Source organism: Neopelma chrysocephalum, unplaced genomic scaffold (assembly GCF_003984885.1).
Source record: "Neopelma chrysocephalum unplaced genomic scaffold, ASM398488v2 Primary Assembly neopelma1_74, whole genome shotgun sequence".
In the NCBI taxonomy this organism is placed as follows: Eukaryota; Metazoa; Chordata; class Aves; order Passeriformes; family Pipridae; genus Neopelma; species Neopelma chrysocephalum.
In genome coordinates, this window is record NW_020897735.1 from 9,386,064 (window position 1) to 9,408,863 (window position 22,800).

The 22,800-nt window shown below is 47.3% G+C and overlaps 1 protein-coding gene across 2 annotated transcripts in view; it reads left to right on the plus strand.

Moving 5' to 3' along the window:
* NEK6 (NIMA related kinase 6) overlaps positions 1-21,992 on the plus strand; it is a 48,155-nt gene extending 26,163 nt beyond the window's left edge. Inside the window, exons 3-10 of one of the 2 annotated variants that reach the window (XM_027688090.1) lie at positions 131-271; positions 1,220-1,282; positions 1,838-1,948; positions 5,227-5,335; positions 6,558-6,665; positions 12,571-12,665; positions 17,096-17,209; positions 19,944-20,054. In XM_027688090.1, coding sequence (XP_027543891.1) covers positions 131-271; positions 1,220-1,282; positions 1,838-1,948; positions 5,227-5,335; positions 6,558-6,665; positions 12,571-12,665; positions 17,096-17,209; positions 19,944-20,054 — 852 coding nt within the window. Of the gene's footprint in view, positions 1-130; positions 272-1,219; positions 1,283-1,837; positions 1,949-5,226; positions 5,336-6,557; positions 6,666-12,570; positions 12,666-17,095; positions 17,210-19,943 lie in introns of both variants that reach the window. The other variant, XM_027688092.1, reaches the window with a different exon arrangement.
* Positions 21,993-22,800: the final 808 nt, after the last annotated feature.

Here is a 22,800-nt window from a genome sequence, read left to right on the forward strand (position 1 = left end):
TGTCCAGCCCAGGTTCCATTGACCATCAGTGGGATCAGGAGGTGTCCAGCCCATGTTCCCTGTGCCCATCAGTGGGATCAGGAGGTGTGCAGCCCCCTGCAGCCCCTGAGCAGCTCCCTTGGCCCCGCAGAGGCAGCTGACGGCGTTCCCGTACCGCTGCACCCTGGCAGACTTCCAGGTGGAGAAGAAGATCGGGCGAGGCCAGTTCAGCGAAGTCTACAGAGCCACGTGTCTGCTGGACAGGAAGCCTGTGGCGTTAAAGAAAGTGCAGGTGAGCACCTCAGTTCACAGCCCTGCTGCTTGGAGCAGGGTGGGAATGTTTAAGGACCTGCCCAGATCACTTGGAGCCAGAGAACTGCTCTGCAGGGTCCTTATCCCTCTGCACCCCGGAGGGGCCTTCTGTTTCCAAACCAGAATTATGTAGCAGTAGTGCAATTTCATGTTTATTTTAAATTTCACCTCTTTATAAAGTAAATAGATTTTAAATTGAATATATAAAGTTATTTACCAAGTGAGATTGTAGTTAAATGTGTGTGAAAGAAGGAGGCCCTCTGGCCTGTGGGGATCCTGCCATGGTGACACAGCTCACCATGGGAACACGGGGCACGAGAGGAACAGTGCTTGAGCCTGCTCGTGGAATTTTAAAAGAATTTCTAAAAAACTTAGTTGCCAGCAGTGTAGATTTGTAACTTGACTGAAAGTATTGGGCAGTGTCCAGACTAGCATTTTGTCTGAGGAGATTTCCCTTTAATCCTTGAACAGACCCTCTAAACTTTCATTTCTAGTGACTCACTCTCTGACTATTACAAAATGATTATTAATGCTCAATGTTATTGTTAATTATTACAGAGAAATTAGTGGAGGCTGTATCTGTTAAAAAGAGAAAAGTAAACATTTTGTCTTTTATTTTCGATATGAAATTAATAGTGACTAAAGCAACAAAAATCTCTACAGTAAATTCACAAACTGGTGTCTTTATTTTCTGGGCTGCTTAGAGCATTGCCTACAGGTTCTAAAAATAGTTTTGCCCCAATGTTAGCCCTGTAGTGGTTTCAAAATAAAGAAAACATTGATCTTTATTTGATCTGGGGATTGTGTGAATGCTCATTACTGTAGAGGATATACAAATTGGGGAAGGAAAGACCAACTGCTTGTTAAAGTATAAAGTACTTTTCTTGTTGTTGTTTCATTTTTATCTTGTGTGTTTTTGTCTTTGAAGATTTTTGAAATGATGGATGCCAAGGCTAGGCAAGATTGCATTAAGGAAATTGACCTCCTGAAGGTAAGGATTTTCATGACTTTTTCCAGGTTTTTTGTTTGTTTGTTTTGAGAAAAAAATTGTTTTCAGGTTGGCAAATAAAGCTTATAAATATATAAGCTTATAGAAGCATAAATAATCAGAAAAATAAGCTGGTGTGTGCAATTTGTGCACTATTTTCCTCTGTCAGAGTTTTAGTGTAATTTTGTTCTTTTAAGGGGCAAAGAGACCCCGAGGAATACTGTAATCAACATTTGGGGTTTGTTTATATTTAATAGGGGAGAAAAAAATCAGTTATTGCTTAACAAGACTTCTTTCAGGACACTGTTTTTAAATGTTCTGCAAGTTTGCAATAGAAGGGGTTGTGTCACACTGTTGGGGTCGAGTTGCTCTTTACTCAAGACACTTTTCTTATGCTGTGCTGGTGAGAAATGCTGTTTCTTGGGGGGTGTTTGTGTGTGGTGACTCAGAGCTGTGTGGCTGTCCCTGCTCTGAGCTGTGCTCACTGGGACAACTGTTGTGTCTGGAGCTGTCACTGCTCCAGCACTGTGAGTGTTCCTGCATTCCCTCCACCTGCAGCAACTCAACCACCCCAACATCATCAAGTATTTGGACTCTTTCATCGAAGACAACGAGCTGAACATTGTCCTGGAGCTGGCTGATGCTGGAGACCTCTCCCAGATGATTAAGGTAGGGATGTGTCCATGCCAAGGTGCCACAGACACCCAGGACCAGGCACACGTGGGCTGGGGGCAGCACAGCTGGGCTGGGAACACTTCTGTTCTCCTCCTGCAGCTTTGCACACCCAGGGGGTGTTTCCAGACCTGAACCAGTGTCTGGGGGCATTTTAAATCCCCCAGGCCGAGCCATGAGCTCGTGGGCAGAGCTCAGAGGGGAGTGAGGATCTGTGGTTTGGTGGGACATGTGTGCCTTTGGCAGGGTTGATTTCCTCAGCCTGTGATTGATGGGGACATTTAATTACTGTTGGGTTCAGTGTTCACATTGTCTGTCTGCCACTCTGAAGACATTCAAGGAAGTGTATTGACTTTCTATGCAATGGGGATTTGGGTTTGAGAAAATGTTTCAAGTACTTGTTCTTCTTTTATGTTGCTCTTAGGAATACTTGTATTGCTGCAAACCAGCTTTAGTTAAGCTGTTACCACCTGCTTTTATATTTTCTTTGACATGTTAATCTTTAGACATACATCCCTTGTGAGAACAGATGTGTTATATCATGTTTGTTAGCACTCTCAACCTTCTCTCCATGTTTTACCTGTTTTTTGCCATCATTATTCTGTAATTATCATAAATGAATGTTTGGAAAGTTCTCCTCCTCCTTGTTGTCACAGTTAAAATATCTTATTAACAGATTTGTTTTCTTTGCCAGCAGAGCCATGAGGCACTAGGCCAGAGGCTGTCAAACAAGTTACCACTCAGTCCATAGTCAACGGCTAAATTTGCAGGATCCGGGAAAATCTGCTCCGTCTCCCGGGAGAGCCCCGGGCGGGCGAGCTGGGAACAGGCAGTTGGCAGAGTCGCTGGGGAGAGCCCCAAAATCCCAGATCCAGCCTCAGCAGGGGAGGGGCTGGGATGTGTCCCAACCCGAGGGGTGGGGGCAGAGCTGCCCCTGTGCCCCCGCAGAGCTCGCTGGGGCTGCAGCTCTCACTGTTCCCTTGTGCCGCCTTCTGCATTTCACCCTTTTCCCTCCAGACCTGGAGAAACTTGCAGCTCCTCTCAGGCCTTTTGTTGTGGTGGTTACAGGTGGGAAAAGAGGATTGTGAGAGCAGGAGTTGGGGCTGTGCCTGACCATCCTGGGCCGTGCAAGAGTCCTGCTTGATTTTTAAGTCTCAGCTTATAAAAAGTTATATATCATTTCATGATATAAAATATTTGCATTTTTTTGTCATCTGCAGTTTTTAGTTTAAAACATCCCTTACTGACAAATATGTTCATTTGTCTATTTGTCCTTTGGCTATTTAATTTTTTAAAATTGCTTTGTGTGTCATTCTAACAGGAGTTACATTTTCCAAAGCATCATTGGAAGGTTCTTGGTTTGGTGCCTTGCCCAGCACTGGACTGTGCTGCCTGTCAGTGCTGCCTGGCTGCTCCGTGTTCTCTCTGTATTTCAGGCACGAAGAACATGCATTTGTTTTTTTCAAGGTCATAGAAATGAAGTGTTTCCATTGGTGTAAATCTGGGAATTCCATTTTTTTTGGTTGTTTTTGGTTGGTTTTTTTTTAAGATGTGAAAAATGACCAAACCCTAAATCCAGGAGGGAACAAAAGCCTCCTTGTCAGCATAGCTCCACTGCAGCAGTGGGGTTTGCAGTCACCCCCAGCCCTCCCTGGGGAGCTGCAGCTGATGGAGGATTTTCCCTGGAACAGCAGTGACAACACTGGAGGTGTGAGGGTGATAAAGCCAGGGCTGTCTCTGTCACGCCCTGGTGCCTGCATTATTTATGAGGATGTAGAGCTGCAGGAAAACCCACCTGAGAGTTGGGACTTCCTTGTAAATGTCAGGCAAACCTTATTGGACATGACATTTAGAAAATTATCACTTGTGGTCTTTGCATATCCACTCTTAAATACTTTATTGAGAATTAAATAATTTTATTGTGTATATAACACTTCCTCCCTCACCCTCTGTAATTCCCTGTGCTCTCTCTCAAGTTTTGGGTTGGAACTGTTGCAATCTGTCAGATTTGCTGCCTGGGGAATTGCACGGTCGTGCCCCTTCACAGCTGATCTGCAAAGGGAAATTTGCCATTCCTGGAGTCAAACACGAACCAGTAACAGCATTTCACATGAAATGGAAAATGTGACAACGGACATCAGATGTCAGTGCTGGGAGGGAAAAGCACGAGCTGCAGCAAGGGGCAGCAAACAGTTCCTTCCTTTGCTCTCCTGCAGATGGGAACTCTCACGGGCACGGTGCAGAAGGGCAGCTGTGTGAGCCAGGAGGGTGTGCAGCATTCCAGAGGCGTTATCCAGGGCCACCGTGTGTGACAGAGCACGGGGGTCAGTCTGGAGCCTCTGGAGGGGTGTTGTGAGTGTGTTTGTCAGTGCTGTGGTGGAAGGGTGGCTCAGCATCCAGCCCAGGAGGGAGCCAGGAGCAGTCAGGGCCCAGCACCCAAAGCCTGCAGGTCTGGGGTGCCTTGGCAGAGCCCGTGCTCTGCTGGAGGGGAGGGAGCAGCTGAAGGTCTGCAGTGTCTGCCCTTCCCTGGGTGTGCAGCTGGTCATTTATTCCTGTCAGAAGTTGACAACAACTTCAGTGTTGCAGAGGTGCAGCACCACACTGCTCTCCCTGCTGTGTCATTACAATTCCCCTTATTTTGGGAGGCTCAGGCAGCCAGAGGTCCATGGAACCTGTGCTGGGCACTGCCTAAACACCCACAAAAGGGCCTTTCTCCACATCTGTGGCTCCTGATCAGGGGTGTCTCTCTGCTCACTGGAGAGAGTGCAGTTCATTTAGTATTCCTATTATGCATAAAATAGAATATATTACTCTACCTGATCACAGAAGAAACACAGATACTTTATTGATGCTCTGGCCATCTTTTAAAAAAGGGAAGCAGATTTCCTTGTCCTTGTTAATAGACGATGCAAGAATGAATGTTTACAAGGGTTTTTTTAATGGTCTTTTGTTTCTTAAGGCAAAATATTTGAGACATTTGTTGTTTTGAGGCATTAAATATGTTTTACAAGGTAATTAAGGAGATTAATGCTAATCCTAATTGTGTCCATTCAAAAATGTCAAACCTATTTAAGCGTATTTTTCATAATAGTTGTTAATTAGTGAACTGCATCGAAGTTTCCATACAGGGAGGAGGAGCTGAAAGCTAATCAGAAGAAAAGTCTTGCAGGTGCAGATCTGGAAGACACGAGCAACCTGCAGCTGACTCCCACAATTCCAGGAACGAGTCAAATGTGTTGCTTTTTCACTGATCTTTTATTTATTTCCTCCCACAGTATTTTAAAAAGCAGAAACGGTTAATCCCGGAAAGGACGGTGTGGAAATATTTTGTGCAGTTATGCAGTGCAGTGGAACACATGCACTCCCGCAGGGTGATGCACAGAGGTAACATTAATTCAGTCTCTTTTCACTGAATAATGATATAATGTTCCAATTAGTAAGCGCCTGCATTCAAAAACAATTATGCTGATGTTCAGCCAATGTGTGTTTGGAGAGGCTGGAGCTGGAGATGGATCCCTCCTTCTGGCTCTGCCTCATTGTTAGAGGAGTCAGGCCGGAGTGAGCGTGGTATTAGGGAGATGAGCTGCTTTGTATTCCAGACACTGATATTAAGTAGAAGTGTCAAACTTGCCATTAGAAAAGTGTCAGAAATAAAATGCTGAGACTCCTGGATACAGTGAACTCTTAAGAAATAGTCTTCATTATATTAGCTGTGACCTTAGAGAGTTGAGAAGAGTTTTCCTGTCTCGCAGGCTTTTCTGAAATATTAATACAAATATGTCCCACACTTTCATAACCTGTTCTCTATTTTCATTAATTATTTTTGAATTCCTTGTCTTAGAATGCCTCATAACTTTGAGCTCTATCCAAAAATTACATTGGTGCTTTCAGAGTCAGTGAAGTGCTTTGTGAAGGACTGGACTCAGGAAATGCAAATATCCCAAAAGGCACCAATCTCTGCTGCTTGTTATTTCCTTGCTCCTTTGCAGGAGTGAATTCTTCACTGTATTTTTCAGCATTGTGATATCATTTTTGCTCCTTTATGCATCCCCTGATGCAGTTTATCAGTTGCACCTGAATTAGGTCTGTAATTGGTGGCTGAAATGTGGAGCCTCTCACGTGAGGAGAGAGCCTCTAACTCAGTCCTGATGTTCCTGCTTGGGAAACTGGGGTTCTAGAGATTTCTGCACTCCATGAACCAACTGGGCTGCACAGAGCCCAGAATTTATGCATATGTGGAACAGCAATTAGCCTTTGCATGAGGGGATGGTGGTGGGCAGTACAGTTTCCTGTGGAAAATGAGCATTCCCAAAGAGAACCGGGCTTATTGCTTTGATTTCCAGCAGTTAGAGGTTGCCTCTGTTCTGTTGAGCTGTTTCCTACATTTTCCCTCATTGGTATTTCTCGTGTGCTGGGAAGTACACTCTGATTTTCGTGTCTGTGCAGAGCTTGAAGCCTTGGAAGATTGAGCCTATCAAAGCTCTAAAGGAACACGGTTCTGCTCGAGCCCCTTTGTACAGCGAGTGCTGCAGGCGATGCTTCTATTGCAGTATTAGAACCAAATAACCTTTTGTGGCTTTGACCTTTTACCTTTTTCTTCTTGCAGACATAAAACCAGCCAACGTGTTTATAACAGCCACAGGGGTGGTGAAGCTGGGAGATCTTGGATTAGGCCGGTTTTTTAGTTCTAAAACCACTGCAGCACATTCCTTAGGTAAGCTGGTACTTGTTAAGCAAGCCCTGCCGTGCAGTTGTCAGCTGTGATGTTCAAAAGCAGTGGTGTCTGTCCTCTGACGGTGACAGAAGTGTGATTCAGTGGATCCTGGATCTCCAGTGATGTGCATTCCAAATGCTCTTCATAGGCATTAATAGGTATCTTCTGTTTTAAAGCTTCGCTTGTTATTTTTTTCTGGAAGGTCTGGCCTGGTAAGCCTGTGATTTTTAGCAAATGTAACAAATGCAGCTTTTCCACTCTAAATATCGTGTTTGCCTGCACTGTGCTTGCTGGAATTAAATGTCACACCACCACCTTTAACAGCCCCTGACCGGGGCTGTGACTGTCTGAGGTGGGTGAGGTGTTCAAAGCCCTCATGGTTCATCTGTTCCAAAAAGGGACTGCACTTGAAATTCAGCTTAGGCTTTAAAGGTCCAAGCTTTCTTCATGTCTTCCACGTAGCTCAAAGTTGTCTCCCTCATTTTTACCATTAGCATTAATTCCAGTGCTACAGAAAATTCCATAGTATATACAGTTCATTGTTTAAGTATTTCCTAATTGTGTCTGTAACCTCTAAGAGGTGATTTTCCGTTTTTATTAATGGGTCCCAAAGGCTCTTCCGTGTTAGAGCAATGAGGGAACTTTGGCTTCTGGTGCAGTATTTAAGCTCTTTTACATTTACCTCTCTCGGTTGATTTTGGAACACACGACATTTGTTTCACTCTTTGTTTTGTGCAGTTTCCTCCACTGAGTGTGAGTCTTGCTGATCCTCTCTTGGATGTGTACAAACCTCACTGATAACACTGACCAGAACTGGGCTTCTCAGTGTGCAAGGAAGGAAGATTCCTGCCTTGCTTTGCGTGTGCTTAAAAAAATAGGAGCATTTCTACAGTTTACTGGCATAAAATAGGAGATTTCAGATTTCCCTTTGCATCAAAAGCTGTCCTAGGATATATCCCCACTGTGCTTAATAGATGAAAATAAATCCTTTTCACAGAAAGTTACAATCACATCACCCGAACAGGCCAAAATATGATCATGTCTAATTATATGATCTTATCTAGTTTGACTGCTGCACTTATTATATTAATAAGAATAAATTGGGGCTTGGAAACTGGCTGCACATGTAAGCCAAGCTCGTGACCTTTAGCAGGGCTGCTCTCTCTTAATTGAGGAAGCTCGAGTAGGGAGAGCTCAGCCCCTTGTGCCTTCCCTCACATCACGGTGCCCTGGAAACAGGTGACTGGGGTGCAGAACACGGAGGGAGAGGCACTGAGGCTGGAGAGGGGTGGACACGCCACCATTCCCAGAGATTCCTGGAGCCGTGCAAAAAAGAACATTTCAACAGTCACGGAATTTGCAGACTTGAAGCTTCTTCCTTTATTTTTGGTGATTTGCCAGAGGTGCAGGTTTTGCAGCAGCAGGAATGGTCCTGGTTTGGTGCAGTGAAGCCATCCTTTGGGTGCTGTGATGCTGAGCCCGCGCCCGGCGGTGCCCGGCCCAGGCCGAGCGGGCACTTCCCAGCCCACGTTGCCCTGGCAACCGCCCCGAGCCGTCACTTCCCTGGCTGCTGACCCATGAATTCAGCGTGCAGCTTATGCAAATATATTCATCTCATTTCTTCCTTTGGCTGTGTGTGCTCACATCAGGCTGGCACAAAGGGCATCAGGCAGCCCCGACCCGGCTGACAGGTGTAGCGGCGGCTCGGCAGCGCCGCGGCGGGAACGGGAGCCGTAATTAGAGCAAGGAACAGAATGAACGTCACATGAATTACCAGGCAGCAGATCATATTTGTCAGGAAGGATTGCATACATAAAAATTAAGTGACAGTACATGCCGGGGTAATGAAAGAAAAATGAAAGATTTGCCTGTACACAGCTTGTGAGACGCCGGCGAGCGCCGGGCTCGGAGCGCGCGGATCCGCGGGAGCAGCGCCGGGACGTGGGGCGGGGAGAGCCCTGGCCCCGGGAAAACCTCCATGGGCAGACCTGCCAGAGGGGAAGCGTGGGCACCTCCAGCTTCCCCTGGTGTTGGGAGAGGCAGAAGGAACCAGCTGGGGCAGGAGGTGTGTGGGAGTTCCCAGGGAGCCCCCTCGGCTGTGCTCTCCCTTTCCCTGGGGAGCAGACAGGAGAGAGTTTTCCACAGGGGAGAGCTCTTCCTGCACAAGCCTTGCCAGCAAATTCACGTTTTAGAGGTAATGGGTGTAGCTAAGGTGAATTTTACTACTGGTTGTTACAACATGGTGGCTTACAGTCCTTCCTTCCCTAATTTTAGACTTTGGAAAACTTAACTTTATTAAATACAGAGAGTTTCCATTAATATTAGAATGGATAACTTTATTGAGAACTGGTATAATGCCCATTTTTAGCCAAATAAACTTGGCATTATCCAAAGCTTCTGACTGGCTTTACATTTTAAAGAAACGAGAGGGGGAAAAAACCAAAAAAACAGAAAAAAACCCGAAAGAAACCGATTTTACACAGAATAGTCTTATTTTGGAGCAGATGATTTATTATTTATTCTTGGACAAGAATATACTTAGAGCAGATTTTCCTTTTGGGGGCTGCACATAAGTCAAAGCTTCCCAGCTCAGAACATGCCAACAGCCATGGATGGGGGTCCGCGGGGTGTTACCCGTCCCTTCTGGATGGGAGGGTGTGCAGGGACTGACTGAGGAGCTCTCTCATAAATGGGCTATTTGCCTTGCCTTTTTTCTTTCCTTTGCTTGCCAAGTCACTTTGCCATCTGAAACAAAATCCCAGGGCTTGGAGGGGCTGGCAAACAGGGCTTGGTTAGAAAAAAGGGACACAAGAAATCCACTGAAAACGTCAACAGCCAATATTGTGGGGATTTTGAGGAGTTTTAGCCTTTTGGTCTGAGCCTTGAGTACAGTATTTGTGGAAAAAAAGGTAGATGCAGAATTTCTGTAGGTATTTTTACATACATGTAAAAGCCAACTAAACAAATAAACCCAAAACAACCAAACCACAAAACTATAAGGACTTAAGTAGGGTTGTGTGATTAAATACTAACAAGAAAAAAAATTAGAGAGCCTTAAGGCAACAGGTCTGGTAACAACAGCTGCAATATTATGCTCAAAATATTTATTGTTTTTTTCTAAGAAGAAGTAGATTTCATCTGCTTTTTTGTTTGTTTGTTTGTTTTCCCCCTTGAAACAACTCCTGGGGGCACCTCACACTGAGATATGAAGGAATTTAAAGTATATCTTAGTGCTGTTTGTTGCTGTGGTGTTGTGGCTGCACCCGGGCAGTGTGGGGGGAGCAGGGATGCTCTGGCACAGCTCAAGTGGCTCATGGTCAAGTGAAGGGTTTCAACTCTCAGGAGCAGAGCAGGAAGCTCCTCACTTAGCCATAACCTTCCCTATGGTTTGGCAGCCTTTATGGCTTCAAAGGCATTGCTCTGCCACCTGGTGAGTGATAGTGAATGGGAACAATATTTTGTGTTTCCAGCAGGGCAAATGCCAAAGAAAGTTTCTGATGAACAGTCTCCGATTAGACTGTTCCTGTCAAATTGACTAATGGGATGCAATGGTGAGCCCTGGCTGATTGCACTGGAAGCCTTGTGCAGTTTTCTAGAAGAGGCTCATTACGGGAGATTCCCACGTAATGCTGGACAGGCCATAAAGAGAATTGGGCTTGTCAGTCTTTTATCATGACAGTTATTTAAAAATTAATGCATCAGTTTTGAGACGCAGGGCCCTGCTTGTTTGTACATTTGCTGCCAAGGCTCCAGTAATGGCAGGTAAATGTGGTGGGTGGACTCCAGGAAAGGAGCTCAGGCGTGGAGAGCTCCAGAGCCAGGGATGGAGTGGATGGAGTGGAGCAGATTAATGCCCGGCTGGGCAGGAGGGCACTGAGCCGTGGCACAAACCCAGCCCTGCCAGCCTCCATGGGGGTTCAGGCTGATCTAAACCAGGCATTATCTAGCCCAGGCATTATCTAAAACGACAGTGGTGCTGCCCCAGCAGACCTGGCTGCCACGGCCTCAGACCCCACCCGTTCCTGCTCCGGGGCGGTCACGCAGTGACCGGAACAACTGAGCCCGGGAGCAGCCCTGGCACTGGCCCTGGGGGCACTTCAGGGGCAGGGCTGGGGCTGCCCTGCTGCTCCCTCCTGTGCCCTGCTCCCAGAGCTCCTGGGGGTGGGAAGAGCAGCAGCACAGGGACGGTGCAGGCAGGGAAGTGTCTCACAGTGGTGCTCAGTGGAGGCTTCCAAAACTGTCCAGGAACTTCATGGAATGAGTCACTGCTGCTGCTGCTGCAGCTGCATATTTTTAATCAGGAAGATGAATCAGTGCTGTCCCAGCCAAGTCAGTTCTTGCCCAGAGATCTGGCAGCTGTGTGGGGGTTACTGTGCTGTCCATCGTGTGTGTCCTCGTGCACATGGACAGAGCCATGGAAAGGCTCGTTGGGCTCTTTGAGTGAGTCCTGTCTGCTCTGGGTGTCCTGGGAAGTCACTCTGTGCAGTCTGTTAAAAATTATTAACAGAACTCTGGTCTCTTCCATGCACAGGGGCCTTTCACTGGCAATTAAACCCAGCCAGATCTGGGACTGTGTCAGTCTGACTTGCTCCTCGTCAGCATGGAAACAAAATAATCTCCCTGCGTTATTTTTCCTCTGTTGTGGTTTGTATAGAATTCACAAAAATGTAACTTCTCATTAGGGTACCTTCATAGTGAAAGGGGAGTAATTTCTTATTTAATGACCTGAAAGCATGAGCTGAGTTCACCATACAGGGCAGCTGATTGCTGAACATCTTGGGGGTCCAAATAAATGACCAGCTCTGTGCTGGGTCACCTGTGCAGGTGGCAGGGGTTGGGTTTTGCCTCTCAAGGCTGTTGCTTTCTCCCCAGAACTCATTTATTTCCCACAGTGCAGATCCCTCCTCAGGAACGTTGGGGAAGGTGGTGGCTGTTCTTCCCCCTCCACCTCCAGCACTATCCTTCAGCTGCTTATTAGTCCTCCAGCTGTCTCAGTCAGCATTTCAAATGGAGAAATTGTAAACTGAATGTTACAGGCAAATTAAACATTTGCCATCTTGTGAGGGAAAGGTCTTTAATTAGGAGAAGGATACACTGGAATGCCAAAAGAAAAAAAAATTGACAGGGGACAGACAAGAAGGGGAAGCAGGAGAAAAGAGCATATACAGTCCTTGGATGTTTTAATAAATGATGTATCTGAGGATTATTTGATGTAGTTGAGACTGCCAGGATGTCTTGTATTTTCAGTACCACAACTGAAACTTATTTAGGATTTAAAAAAGAGCCTTTTTGAGGTAAGGAATTTATTAATAATTTCCTGTAACTTCTGTCCAAAATACTGCAGTAAATTTCTTTTGATAAAATACAGACTTGTGGAAGTAGCTGGAAATCCCCCAGCTTCTGACGTGACTGCAAGCTGGAGCAGGGTTTTAAAGTTTGGCATGATTATCTTGGTTCTTGCAGAAAGTTTTGGCCCTGTGTGGAGCTGTTCCCTGCCCCCTGAGCTGCAGTTCCTGGTGACCCGTGTGAGGTCCAGGGAACACCAGGGTCGTGTCCCAGAGTCGAGCTGTGGCCGAGCAGAGTCCTGGCATCCCCCCACACCTCAGTGCAGGCAGGACCCTGTCCCATGGCTCTGTCTGCCTGGGACACTGGAGGTTCTTGGGAGCCTGGAAGGGGAAGAAAACCTTTCTGAACCCTCAGAAATACCACAGATATTTTCACTAACGTTCCCCATCCCGTGGCTCTGTACCTCATGATGTATCTGATCCTATGCCTTTGACACCGTGATCTGTCTCCACATTTTCATGCATCTCTTCCAATGAGCCCTTTGTGCCCCCCGACCCTTTAGAGAAGTGCCACAGTCCCTTTGTAGGACAATAACCTGGTCTGTCTGTCTGTTTTGCAGTGGGAACTCCCTACTACATGTCCCCGGAGCGAATACACGAGAACGGCTACAACTTCAAGTCTGATATCTGGTCCCTGGGCTGTTTGTTGTACGAGGCAAGTACCTTCTCCCTTTCTGCCCTGGGTTTGTCCTCCCCACACAGCACAGGGCAGTGCAGGGCCGGGCTGACTGCAGGGACTTGTGGAGAAACCCAAGGAAAAGTTGTCTGGCTCCGTGTTGGCCGTGTGAGCAGCAGCCAAGGGGCTGTGCCACCCTGCCCAGCACTTGCACACAGTTCATTTGGGTCACAGCAGATGCTGAGGATGCAGCCATGGAAAGCCAGTTCACTGCATCCCTCCTTGCTGCTGGGAGCAGAGCTCTGTCAGGGCAGCACAGTCAGAGTGTCTCTCCAGAACACTGCATTTGTTTTGGAAACAGCAAATCCATTGGAATGTGAGCTGCTGGTTTCTTAGAATCAATTCTGACCAATTGCAGTATTTTAATTCTGGGAGTTTTCAATGAAGAAAAATAGAGTTTTTATGTAATGTGAAATCAGGGTTTTTAACTATTAGACTAGGGGTGGAAGTTTTTCTGGTTGTACATTGTGTTACAGCTCAAGGCACAGACCCAGAGCAGTTTGGATGAACTGCCCAGTGTGCAGCTTGTTCTTTAAAGCTGTTACATGTATTTTGAAAATAAGTGCTATGATTTTATAAGTGTTTTCAGTTTTGTGATTTCATTTTTAGCAGGGATCAAAGGGTATCGAACAGTCTTGTACTCATTTATAACCCAATCTAAATCTTTTTTTAAGTGGATGCATCTTCAAATTCAAGTGAAAGTGCATGTCAACATTTAGAAAGCTTTTATCCCAGCCCGGAGAATTAAAAATCCCTGGGATATTTAGTAATAAGAATATTGCTCACGTCCTCTTTGGATAACAAATTATGTGAACTGGTGACATTTTGCTTCTCAGTACAACTTCTTGGAACCACATGGAATTAGGGAAATGTAATTCTTTTTGTGAGCACATCAGATGTGACAAATACTCTGGCTAAGCCTGTGCTTCAGCTGGTTGGTTAAACAAACATCACAGGACAAGATGTTGTAAAAGTCAGTTTTCCCACAACATCGCTGTTCCCAGCGGGATTCAGAGCCTGCCACTGTTGGGTCCTTCTGGGAAGAGCATCATCTCCCAGGGCTGAGTGCCTGGCCAGGGGGGTGGGCACTGCCTGGGTGTCACCCTGTCACACTGCTGGGGTGTCACCCTGTCACACACCCTGGGTGTCACACAGTGCCCTGGGTGCTGATGTGCTGCTGCAGGGGTGACATCCCAGGGCTGTGAGCTGGAGAGAGACGGGCTGGGAACCCAGGGAAGGAATCCATCAAACCCTGCTGGAGGCACTGGAGAGCCCGGGGGGCTCCACTCCAGCAGCACAGTGGGCCCAGTAATGATTATGGACTGGAGTGGGGTCCGAAAACTGCTTGTGGTGACACCCGTCAGTGCCCAGAGCCGGGCACGGTGCCAGTGTTGTTAAATTGAGTGGCTTTGTGCTTGTCTTCAGATTCCCAGTGCCTCTAAGGAAAGAATTCAAGAGACTTTGAGTAATTCCCAAAGCAGCAGCATCTGCATTCCATTCAAAAGCTGGTATTTTTTTAATAAAGGCTGGTTTTGCTTGTAATGAGATGCTGCAGGCTGGGATGACCCAGTACAGGTGTGTGTACCTGGGTCTGCTGGTGCTGTTTGAAAAGGGATTTGGAGATTGAGCTGTGGGAATGGGGGAAGGAAGTCTGACCTCCCAGTAATTTCTTGTGCTGGGCCTAAGGGGGAGTTCCCAGTGTAGGCTCCAGGCAAGGACTGGCCCTGCTGTGCTGGGTTGGCCTGGCCAGCTCTGGTTGGGGTGGCCCCAGTTGGCCTCCACCCCTCGGGTGCTGCTGCAGTGCCAGGGTGCTCCGAGTGCCTCCCGGGCTGAGCTCCTGGAGATGGGATTCCAGATTTATGCAGAGAGAAATATTTAGCGTTGTGCTAAGATATGTTTTTGTTGCAGGCAATATGGTCCCCTTATGGCACAGGAGTCTTGGTACTCCTTGCATTTCAAGAAGCTGAATTAATTGCACACTAAACATAATTCTCTGGTAGGAGTAGCAGTACTACAGGAACATCTGAGAGCTTTGGCGTGTGAAGGGGTTTTAAATTCCCTTCCTACGTAGGTAAGGCTTGACTTGGGGAACAGGAGCTGTGAGATCTTGCAGATTCCAGGGAGGACTTGACAGGTACCAATTCTGTGTTCAGTAGTTAAACAGCTACTTGACTTTTTAAACTTTCTAGAATTTCAAAAGTTAAACGTGGGATTTGTGTGCCTTTGAAGGAGCTGTGTTTTATCTGCACTAATTTCTTGTAAGGAGAATGTTTTTCCATTTGGCTTAAGAAGTAAGGAAGGGGGATGCTCGTTTGGGTATGAGTCACTTCTGATATTTCTCCAGATAGATTGTGCAGATAAGCTGCAGAGATTTAATGTACAAATTGCCTTCAGAGACGTGCGTGTCCACTGGAATCCACTTAGGGAACATTGAGGGCTTTGGGACATGATGCCACATAGCACCACTTAACTTTGACATTGATAATCATACAGTGAATTTTATTAAATCTTATCAATATAGTAGTAACTGTCTTCATCCCTCACTTCCTGTACATGTCTGTCAGCAAGATAACTTGGAGGGGATAAAAATAAGTTGTTAATTCCCAGAATGTAGCTACAAGCAATGACTTCAGCAGTTGTGGCAAGAGGCTCAATTGAAGCAGTCCCAGGGATTCCCATCTCTCCGTGTCCCAACCAGCCGTGTGCGTGGTGGGTGTTTGCTGGGGGATCTGCCTGGCCTGGGGGAATTGCTCTAATCAAAATGTCAGGAGCAAAGCCCAGCGTGGCATCACAAACTGCAGTTAGTGAGATCCTTGAGTGCCTGTGGTCATGGCCCTGCTCTGCTCACCACTGGGTGCCCTCTCTTCCCACTTTAATTCCCTGCATTTACCATCCCAAAGCCCACAGTGTTTCCTTTTCGATGGTTCCCTTCCATTCCTCCCCTTTGGCACATCACTGCTTAACCAGCCCTGGAATGAAAAGTGAATGGGAATTGGAAAATCCCTCTCAACCTCACTGGCATTATTGATGTTTGTATTGAGATCCTGGAGACCCTGTTTAACCCTTGCTTGCCTTCTGTGCTTCCCCCATTGCCCCCATTATTGTTTTGCCTGGCACAGCCCTGTGTGCTGGGTTCTCTGTGCTGTGTTAACCAATCAAGAGCAGTTTGCCATCAATCCTAATTGGAGAGGAGAGTCTCTAATTGGACTCCAATTTTTCTCCCACTGATTTGCCTGTTACTGACAGTAATGAAGCAGCAGTGATACTTCACCTCTTGCCTTCAGAACCTTCCAAGGGCTCTCACCTGACGTTGGGCTCCTTGGGAGCCCCTCAGGTCTGTAGGTTTATGAGGAGTAGCTTGGGTTACTACTGGTAGCAGTGGTGAGGAAGAAACACAGTAACTTTAAATCCTTTAAAAGACAGGTTGATGATTTAAACCAAGGGTAGTTTATCCTGGTGTGTCCTCCACAGGAGGAGGTGTTGCTGTGCTGGGTGGGGCTGCTCTGACCCCCCGAGCTCGGCAGGGCCGGGGTGGCTCTGCTGGCTCAGGTCCCGTGTGGGAACAGGAGCAGGAAGGTGCTGCACTGCCAGGAACAGCCACAGCCTGAGCCACGTTTGCAGGGCCAGAGGTGCCCGTGGTGCTGCAGCTGTTTGAGCCTCGTGGGTCACCCTGGTTACACCCCGTGGTTGGGAACTCACAGCCCAGATGGTTTTGCACACTCAGAGATGCAGTTCCCTTCCTGAGACTCAAGTGTAACACAAACACATCTTTGTGAGGAGTCTCCGTGTGCTCTGGAAGGAATTCTCCCCCCAGAGCCTTCCGTGGTGCTCTCCTGTGGGAGCAGCCTGGTGATCTCGGGCAGCTCTGGCACTTCTGGAGGTGCCAGTACTGGAGCCATAAAACAGGAGTGAAAGAGGAAAAAGAGCAGATTGATCAGGAACGTTTTCAGTAGTTTGGTTCCCAAGTCTGCCTGGGATACTCTTTTCTAAATAGCAGATTTCTGGCAGGAGATTCGTGTGTTTTGAGGTTGTTTTGGTCTTTTTTAAAAGGCTGAAGTACATTGCTCTTCCCTTTAAGAATCTTTGCTTTCTAAGTAGCCAAATGTCCACAGATTTAGAGAGATGATTGTTTGAGAGGGTTTCATAGTTGTCTTAGAGCTAGTTGGGTTCTTACTGATGCTCTCTGTGGTCCAAGCATCCTATTTCTTGTTTTTTTTTCCCTTGGGAAGTGGAGCAGTGCCTGGCACCAGCCCTGCCAGGGCTGCAGAGCTGTGGGGGCAGGCTGGGAGCAGCAGCCTCCCCTCCCTTGCTCACTGGCACAGAACAGAACTGGCTCCTGCAAACCGGCAGCACTGAGGGCTCTCAAATACTTTGTGTTTCTGAGATGTCTTCTGGTTTTTCCTCTCCAGATGGCAGCTCTGCAGAGTCCCTTCTATGGAGATAAAATGAACCTGTTTTCTCTTTGCCAAAAGATAGAGCAATGTGACTACCCACCTCTTCCAGCGGAACATTATTCTGAAAAGGTAAATTGGGAGTGTGTTTGCAGGGGAAGGGGATGGGGGTGCAGGGAAGTTCCTCCTGGCAGAGGGAAAGGGAACCTGGGAGGAGAACCCCCCACATCCACGGCAGAATGGGGCATGGCCTGGGGGTCCTGGGTACCTGGCTGAGGAAACAGCTGTTGTGATGTCTGAATATTGGCAAGCTAAACTGAGATAAAAAAAGGTTTCTTAATTTGGGGAATATTTTGGAACTGAAAGTCTGGGACGCTGGCAGAAGCCAGCAGTGTGCCGTGGGAAAGCCCTCTCCTTGCTTCCTTTCCCTTAAAACAACATTCCATAAAACAGCACTGAAATGTTTGTTCATGAAGTCTTCAGTGTGTAATGAAGGGGGGAAGGATTCTTTTTAAGAAAAAGAGGAGAAAAGCCATTTAGTTTAATGCAATAAGCATCTCTACAGCAGCTGCACTGGGGCTTTTTAAGGTTGTGCATCTGAAGGAGAGGGATGGGAGCAGCCACTGAAGCACAAACCCATGTCCCTGTGCTTGGTGACACTTCCCTGCAGCTGCAGACACACCTTGGCTTTCCTCAGGGCCTTTGGAGAAGGGCTTTGCTTTTTTTCTCTCTTGCCTCGACAAAGCAGCTGGTTTTCCTTACCTCCTCCTTCCTTACAGTTGCCTCCTATTTGAAAGGAAACGGGTAATGGAATTTTAAATGTTCACTGTATCCTGTGGGGCTTTTGTTTTACTCCACCTCGAGTCCTGAGGAGCGAGGCAGGATGCCTGGGAAATACCGTGTGCAGGGAGCAGCTGGTCTGGTCTCCACCCTGGGAGGGGCCCCACGCTGCACGTTGTGTTTTGCTTCGTTTTGACTTGCCAAGGATCTCATGCGAAACGATGCTTTGAGAACCAGTCTGTAAAAGTGCATTTGTGCCTTTCCCCCCCGAGCTGCCGGGGCAGCCCCGGCCCCACGGTCCCTCTGCAGCTCCTGCACTCAGGATATGCCTGCTGGCAGCAGGAATTAGTGTAAGCTGACAGATGTGTTTCCTGTCTGTACAATTACTGTCTGTTTGCTCCCCTCTGGCAGTGCTAAGGAGTGTGTGTAGTGCAGTGCTGGTGCGGGGTGAGGAGGTTGGTTTGCAGCTCCGAGCGCCGGGTCCCAGAGAACTCGGCTCCAGATGGTTCCTGCACTATCCACGGGATGCTGGAGAGGCCCTGCCTGTGGCTGCAGCTCCTCTGCCCTGCTCAGGGAAACAGCAAACAGCTCTAGTCCTGTGAGAGTTAGAACAGGGCTGCACCATCCCCAGCAGTGGGATAGAGATTTGTAGGTTGGTTCAGAGAAGGAGGCGGAGCATTTGGGGCAGAACCCCAGCTCTGGGGGTGATTCCTCTTCTCTGTGGCCTTTTGTGGCTCACAGTCCAGATCCTCCTGTGAGCAACTGTGTGCTGCTGGTAGCAGGAGGAGGAGCTGGGACTGTGGCCAGGACTGGTTTTCTATATTGGGAGCAGCTCTGCTGTAACTGGAGATGGGGGTTGGCAGTGCCCATCAGGCTCAGCCAGTGCTGTGGGTGCTGCTGAGATGCCTGTGAGGACAGAACTGTGCCAGTGCTGCACAGCTCCTGGCTGGACCAATGGTCCTCATGGCACAGCCTTGGGCTGAGCTCTAAGCATTTTAATTTGTTGGTGGGAGTTTTTGGTGATCTTGGCTGATGAGGGGTGTGTTAAATCTTCAGGGTCTCAGGGTTACAAAGGCAGCAGCCCAGCAGGTCAAAAAAAGTCACCAGGGAATAGGGCAAGGCCAGGCAGCGGGTTTGGGGTGGGAGCAAAGATGGGGCCTTGCTCCATCCAGAGCTGGAAACCTCAAGTACATTCAGTTAATGCAGCTGAAGCTGTGTGCTTGATAGCTGTATGGTCATGCTTTTAATTACTGCTAAAATAATTGGCACTATGGCTACTGGGAGGATGTGAGAAGATCAGAGGCTCAAGGCTGTTTCTCCTGGTGCCTCGGGGGTACGAGCAGCTTTCAGTGTCTGTATAATTAAAAGCTACAATCTTTCATGTGCACAATAAAGAGGGTTGGGAGGTGGGGAGACTCCAGCCTTCTGCATTTTATTTATTAAACATAATCAGTGACCACTCTCTCTTCTTCACGAAGGTTTTAGGAAACACCAGGGTCTCACAGCCATGTCCAACAGCTTAAGATGCTCAAGTGCTGGTCAGACTGGTTACACTCGAAGGCTTGGAGGGTTTGGTGCCAGGGTTGGTGTGGGAAGGGCAGCGCAGTTGTTGTACGGGGAGCTCGGCTCAGGCTCCCCCTTCCCTGAGTCCCCCCTCACTGGAAGGTCCCTCCCTGCCTGCTGCCTCAGGCACACTGTGGTACTGATCTTGTTTTTCCCTCCTTCATCCACATCCTGCCTGTGCCACTGGTGCCTCCCTCCCTCCCTCTGCCCCACCCTGCTCCCCCAGCCCTGGGTGCACACGCTGGGTCCTCCTGGGCCGGGCTCCCTCTGCTCCTCTGGGATGTAAGATGTGCTGGGGTGTGGGAAGATTTAAATCTTCAGTGAAGATTTGTGGGAAAGGTTCTTCCTGGCCCGTCTGGAGGTGGGACACACACAGACAGACGTGCCTACACCCTGCTCAACATCTTCGTGAAGAGGTTCCCAGCTCTGGCCTGGCCTGCAGGGCTCAGGCAGAGGATCTGCAGCCTCTTCCAGTCAGAGAGCAGTGGATTCATTCCCCTTTGCCTGTTGTCCTGTCTTTCAGCTGCGGGAACTGGTCAGCATGTGCATATACCCCGACCCAGACCAGCGGCCCGACATCGGTTACGTGCACCAAATAGCCAAACAGATGCACGTGTGGACCTCGAGCACATGAGCAGCCGCCCCAGCACAGCTCAGTCTTACTTGAATCCTTTTCTGCGCTGCCGGCGCCTGGTGCAGCTCACAGGGCGGGGGGTGAGCACTCGCAGCTGAGGCTCCATCATTTGCAGGTTATTTGACAAGGACTCTTACAGGTGGTCGTGCTTTAACGTGAAGATTCTGTGAGGTATTGCAAGTGATTCTTTTATTTTTTATTTTTAAGGCCAATAACGTTACGGATGTAGATCATTTAAGGGTCCTTTCTTAAAACTGTCGTGTGTAATCTAGGATAGCCGATATTACCGAGGGCTCGGCCTTGGCCAGACCTTCTATCTTAACTGTAATGTGAAATATTGAAATAATTCCTTCAGTGAAATCACTTTATACTAATGTAAGAATTACCATAGATTTTTGTGTAATTTGTATAACTGCTACTTTGCCTCTTCTGCAAATGGTTAATAGCAAATTCAGTTTTTACTTGGTGTATTTTAAAGCAGCCATTTATGTGTTTTTATCGATTCCCTCCTCTTCAGACTTAGAAACTGGGAAGGGTTGGGGGGTGGGAAACACTTTGGGTTTTCTTTTTTTTTTTTAATTGTAAACTTTGTGTATTTTGCTGATGCATTTCTGTCAGAGATGAGTTAAACATGAACCTGGGGAAAAGAAGCCAAACATGCCAAGCAAACCCAAACCAGCCTTGCTCCTGCAGAGAATTGCTCCTTCCCCTCATTTTCCCTTTTGGAACGGCTCTTCTCAGCCTCCAGGTTCTTGTTTAAAACCAGTGTTGATCGAAGCCAGTTCGATTTTGGTGCAGAGACTTTTACACATTCAATAGTACGTCGGATACTATCAGTGGAACTTCAGCAGTGTTTTAAACACTTGGAAAATTTTTTTTAAAATAAATGAAATGCTTTGTGTATGGAATTCTGCATAGGATCAGCCCCGTCCCTCAAACTGTGAAAGTTCATTACAGAATGTGAATGTCTATAAATCTCAACCTGATCTGAAGGAGTCATCGTCTCTAACTGCATGAAAATTGTCAACAGCTAAATTCATTCATTGAATCAATGATTTGTGTCATTGCTGCCGATGGAATATTCACTGCTCCAGGAACAGCCGTGGATTCACGTTCCAGTGTTTCCATTCCATGTGCCTGTGGGAGGAGCGGGGCTGTGCTCGGTGTTCCTGAGGAAACCCCTCAGCCTGTGCTGCTCCAGCGCTGGCCACGTGTGCCGGGGGCTCCTGCCAACTGTACCTTTGTGTGTGACAGTTCAAATGCAGCCTGTGCCTTTTTTTGGTTGGTTTTTTTTTTAAGGAAAGCTTACAATCCTTAATTGTTTTTGAACTAAGATTAGGGTTAGAGGGTTACATACATATATATGCTTTTAGTGGATTTTTTTAACCTAATTTGCTCTACTTAAAGGAAAACCGCAGTGCCGTCTTCAACTACTCCGTAGCAAATTTGGGAATGTTTTTATAGGGTACCAAGAAAAGCCATTAATTGCTGTGAATAAGGTTGGCATCATTACTGCAAGGTGCCATTTTACTGAGGCTTCTCAGCAGAAAGCTGAGGGTACTGCTCTCAGGAGAGAGTCAGGAAATTCAAAGCAGCAGGAGAACGTTGTGGAGGCACCAAATTGCTCCCACCATTCCCATGCCAACCAGCTTGGTTAATTCATACCCAACCTCTCGAGCACTTGTCAGGTGTGACCTGAACCTGTCCCCTTGCACTGCAGCTTTCCTTGAGCCGGGGCTGCAGCTCCATGGCCAGAGGGGCTGGAAAAGGATCAGTGGCTTCCAGGGAAGCTCAGCTCGCAGATGAGGAGCTGGAGAAGTCTGGTCACTTTCTTGCTACATAAAATTTCTTAGTGCTTATAAGGAAATGTATTTCAAAAGGTAATTTTTTGCAATTGTGCATTTTTAGATAAATAAAAAAAATTATTTCCAAAATAAACACCTTTGTTTAAAAAACTAAAAAGTGCAGTATTAAAGGAAATACAACACCCCCCCTCGAAAACAGGCCTAAATATGTGTGAAACTGCTCCTACCAGCTGTGGTGTGTAGCTGCTTTTCCAGCAAACAGACAAATGGAGAGAGACTGTCACTTGTCCCAAGGGAAAACCATGAGAATTGTGGCATATCAGAGCTGGTTTTCCAGGATCTTTGTTGCAGGATGCCAAGGCTGGGGACTGGCACCAGTTCACCTTTTGAAGCTGCCTGTCAATGCTACACCTCCCCTTTTTACTTGAAAAATAATTCTGTAGGGGGTTCTTCTGGCTGGGTTTTTTCAGATTATGTAGTGCTGTATGAAACAGTCTGAAATCTCATTAACTCAGGTGGTTCAAGCCCAGCATTTTAGGACAAAACAGGTCTAAATGGAGTTAAGTGACAAGACAGGATAAGTGCTCTGTATCCTGTCTCTACCTACAGAAAACGGGGCAAAAATAACACAAACATCCCCTGATGCCCGGAGTTACTTCCCTGCAGTGGGGTAGCAGGAGAACAGTGCCTGTTGGAGGTCCAGGGCAGCAGTTCAGAACCAACACTGCTCATTGTTTTCATACCTTTTCCTGCTTCCATCAGGAAAAGAACATTCTATTAAATTAAAACTTGTCCAATCAGGCTTACACAGAGCAGCTTTACTCCTGCTGTTGTGTTCCTGCAGTGAGGTACCAAGGCAGCTGGTTTTCTGCCCTGCCCTTGCCCACGGAGCTCTCAGAGCCCCAGCCCTGCAAGACAGAGCTGCTGCAGCTCTGCTGCTC